At 47.5% G+C, this 3,467-nt stretch overlaps 1 protein-coding gene across 1 annotated transcript; it reads right to left on the minus strand.

Annotated features, from left to right (window-relative positions):
• Positions 1-471: 471 nt before the first annotated feature.
• Positions 472-3,065, minus strand: LOC129602291 (uncharacterized). Its single transcript, XM_055501289.1, has 2 exons — positions 1,273-3,065; positions 472-1,181 (listed from the first exon to the last, which is right to left on the minus strand). The coding sequence occupies exon 1, from the start codon at positions 2,979-2,981 to the stop codon at positions 1,323-1,325; it is 1,659 nt and encodes a 552-aa protein (XP_055357264.1). The 5' UTR covers positions 2,982-3,065; the 3' UTR covers positions 472-1,181; positions 1,273-1,322.
• Positions 3,066-3,467: the final 402 nt, after the last annotated feature.

The following is a 3,467-nucleotide window of genomic DNA, read 5'->3' on the forward strand; positions in this document are numbered from 1 at the left end:
TCACATCAATTCCGTAAAGGCACAATTCTGTTTAATACAATGTGAAATAAAGAGATCCAATTATAAAAATACTATCAAATCATTAGGAACAGATCAACAGTAACAGATCAACAAAAGTATTAATCAAATTGTAGACTAGGATCCTCCATTTCTGACTCGCAAAGGTCACAGGTCCTGTCCACCGTTTTCCGCACTTGGCCCATTCCGCTCTGTTGAGCAATCCTGCGCATCCATAATGCGACTTTCATCACAATCCGCTTGAGAATCAGGTGCGTATCAAGTACGACTTAGGAATACTGCTTCAATCTTTGGAATATGGTGCGTATCATTCGTACGACTTCAAAATGAAATCCAATAAAGGTCATGGAGGGACGTCAATGAAGACAAGCGTAGTTCGCTTCCTCCCTAGTAAAGGTCATCCTTTGTTGAGATGATCCGTTGAGATGTGCGACTGTTTTGGGTTAATGGTCCCAAAGGTCATGCGACTTGAATTCCGATACGGTGACTCTGTTGGGCAATTGATGATCCCAAAGGTCATCCCACTCGTCAAAACTTCCATTAAAGGTCATGGAGGAACTTAGCCGATTTTCTGCGGCTTTCAAGCACTTCTTCGCTTGCCTCCCTGGTAAAACTTGCAGTTTGACCTTTCCGTCGCACATCCAACTTCAGTATGCCTCGAGCGGCCAGAGTGCCGGCAAGTTTACCGTAGCATCTCTGATGGGGCCGGCTAGTTACCGCATTGAGTGTACCCCATGAAATTTCCACATTTAATCTTTTACTCTTGTTCGCCGCTTGTGGCTAACATTACTACGAGAAATCCGGCTTGGTTACCGTAGTTTTTCTCGTTTTAATTCCGACACTGAATCGCCTAAAAAGAGTGCCGGCACAGTTCACCGTAACAACTCTAATGAGGCCGGCTGGTTGCCGCATTAAGTTAACCTCATCAATATTCCACCTGTTGTCTTTCTCTTTTTCGCCGCTTGTGGCCCCAGTTCGTATTCAAGAGATCCGGCTTGATTACCGTAGTTTCTCTTGTCAATTTATAACACTGAGTCGCTTAGAGAGGAGGGCCGGCTAACTGCCGTAACTACTCCCTTGGGGCCGGCTTTATAGACCGAATCAATTTCAACCCCAATAGATATTCCACATGATTTCTTTTAGGCAATTCTGTGCTATAAACGCTGCAAACAACAAATACACAAATACAATTAATGTTAACCTGTCAAATGTCACGCCCTTTATACAACACTGTTTTTCATTTTTGTGACGTACCGACAAATGCCGTAGACGTCCTTTCAATAGTGTGATCCTAAAGGTCAACACTATTCCATTTCGTTTGAATCGCCCTCGCCATCTCTCGGCGGGCGTTTCTTAGCGCTTTCCGGTTGGTTTCGATCGGAAGTTCGGTCAACTGGTTCCGTCGAGTCAACTTCCATGACCTTTGTCGGGTCGACTTCGCGCTGGCCACGACCTTTACCTTGGCGACTTCGCTTAACCGCCTCAAGTCGATGGCGTGCGTCATTTTCTTCGAGTCGCAGTCTTCGGTTATCAGGGTCTTCCGCCAATCGACGCTGCACGTCGGCGAGATTATCCCGCAGCTGTTGGTTTCGGATACCGCGTCGTCCCATCTGGTTAGGCGCACGGTCCGGGCGACGGTCACTTTTCTTCGCTAAGAATTCATCAATGTAGGTTTCGATTCCGTCCACCGGTTCAACGTAGTCACTTCCCAGAGAATCTTTGATCTTATTAATCCTTTCCTCTACTTGGGATGCGTGGCGCTGTGTCAAGTTACCCTTTTCCATTCGTGTCTTACACTTTTTCAGCGCCTTTCGAGCTGTGTGCGCTATGCTGATATGTTCCATCGGTTGTCCCAATTTAGCGACATGAGCTCGGAAGAACGGTGGAATGTCGTCCTTCATAGTATTAGACACCAATTGATTCTGTGTCTTATAATGTACCAGTCTCGCGGCAAAGACCTTTTGCCCCATCCTTTTTGCGGCATAGTCCTTAGGATCCACCTGTAGTCCTATCGATGCCCTTGCTGCAAGCAACTTGAAAGCTGGATTCACATGTCGTAAAACGAACTGAGCCACGTATTCTTGTCGTTCGGGATAGTCTCTGTAATAGAACTGTGTCATCCCGATTGGGTCAGTTGTATCCAGCGGTACATCCAGTAAACTTAAATCCACCAAACTGTGTAGCCCATTCCGTCGGATAGGGAGATAACAGTCCCGTACTGAATCGCGGTGGATAAATAACCGACGGAAAAGTCCTTGTTCCACTCCTTGTTTAATCTCTCTCGCATAACCCGAGTCTAGTAGGAATTGGCTCAACTGTCTCAGAATTGTGCCAATTTTGTTGGCTTCAACCGAATCCGGCTCAAGTCCAAAGTATCGACAAATTTCGACCGTTTGTTCATCAATATCAGTCGTCTTGTATTCCATGTCGATACTTTCTGGTTGTCGGTTATTAAATCTGGAGTTTAATCGCTGGTCACCTTGGCGACGATTATCTGGTTCGCCTTGACCTTCCGGTTCACGTCGGTCTGCTGATACTGGCTGCGACGGTTCACGTCGGTCTGCTGATGCTGGCTGCGACGGTTCATCCCTCATTGATGAAACCGGTTGAAGGTCACTATCCAAGATCACATTTCGTCGGTGAGTCACATTCTCTTGAGACGTGGTTTCGACAACTGAGCCAGTGCCTTCCATCGCGTCATCCTCTTGTACGGCACTCACAATTGGATCCACAACGTGAACCACTGACTCCACCCGCTGATACTTTGGGGGTGAATCTTCCCGTTCAGTGCTTGATGACCTTTTACTTGCGCCCGAGTCAAAGGTCGCATAAAATGCGGCTCTCTGTTGCCATCTCTTATCCTGTGGGTCAGGCGTTCGATTTCGCGTATGTTCACGTCTTTTATCCCATGACCTTTCGGGTGTTGACATCCTGACGTTACGATTCCGGAATGCGACTCCCATCGGCACCTGATGCCCTTGCTTTTCAGGCTCTGTACGGAATGTCTCCGCACGCCGTTTTTCTTCACGTTCTCTCGTCGCCGCCAAAATCTTTGCCGTATCGATTTTCCTTTGGATACTCATTTCTGTAACTTCGTCTCCATGGCGCACCCATCCTCTTCCGCCACGGTAATCTCTATCGCGAGAACGTTCGCGTGACCTTTTCGTTGCAGTAGTCACGTGTCCTTTCACGAGAGTGTTCGCGTGACCTTTCTCTCTGTCGTTCAGAAGTTCGCTCATATTCTCGTGAATGTCCGCGTGACCTTTCTCTATGCGGGGGCGACCGTGGTCGTATAAAGCCTTCGTCCCGTTTAAAATTTCTGAATGCTTGCAGCACATCGCTTTCGGTTCGGCGAGATTTACGTAGGTCATCCATACGTCTTTCGACTTCCTTCTTTATGTAGGGTGCCGGCGCGAACCCGTCTTGAAGTCGTTTCTTCTCCCGCAACA

This window comes from Paramacrobiotus metropolitanus, unplaced genomic scaffold (assembly GCF_019649055.1).
Source record: "Paramacrobiotus metropolitanus isolate TYO unplaced genomic scaffold, Prichtersi_v1.0 Parri_scaffold0000387, whole genome shotgun sequence".
NCBI lineage: Eukaryota > Metazoa > Tardigrada > Eutardigrada > Parachela > Macrobiotidae > Paramacrobiotus > Paramacrobiotus metropolitanus.

What these genes read in the sequence shown, in the direction of transcription:
- LOC129602291 (XM_055501289.1), bottom strand. Translation starts at nt 2,981, where the DNA reads ATGGGAGTCGCATTCCGGAATCGTAACGTCAGGATGTCAACACCCGAA.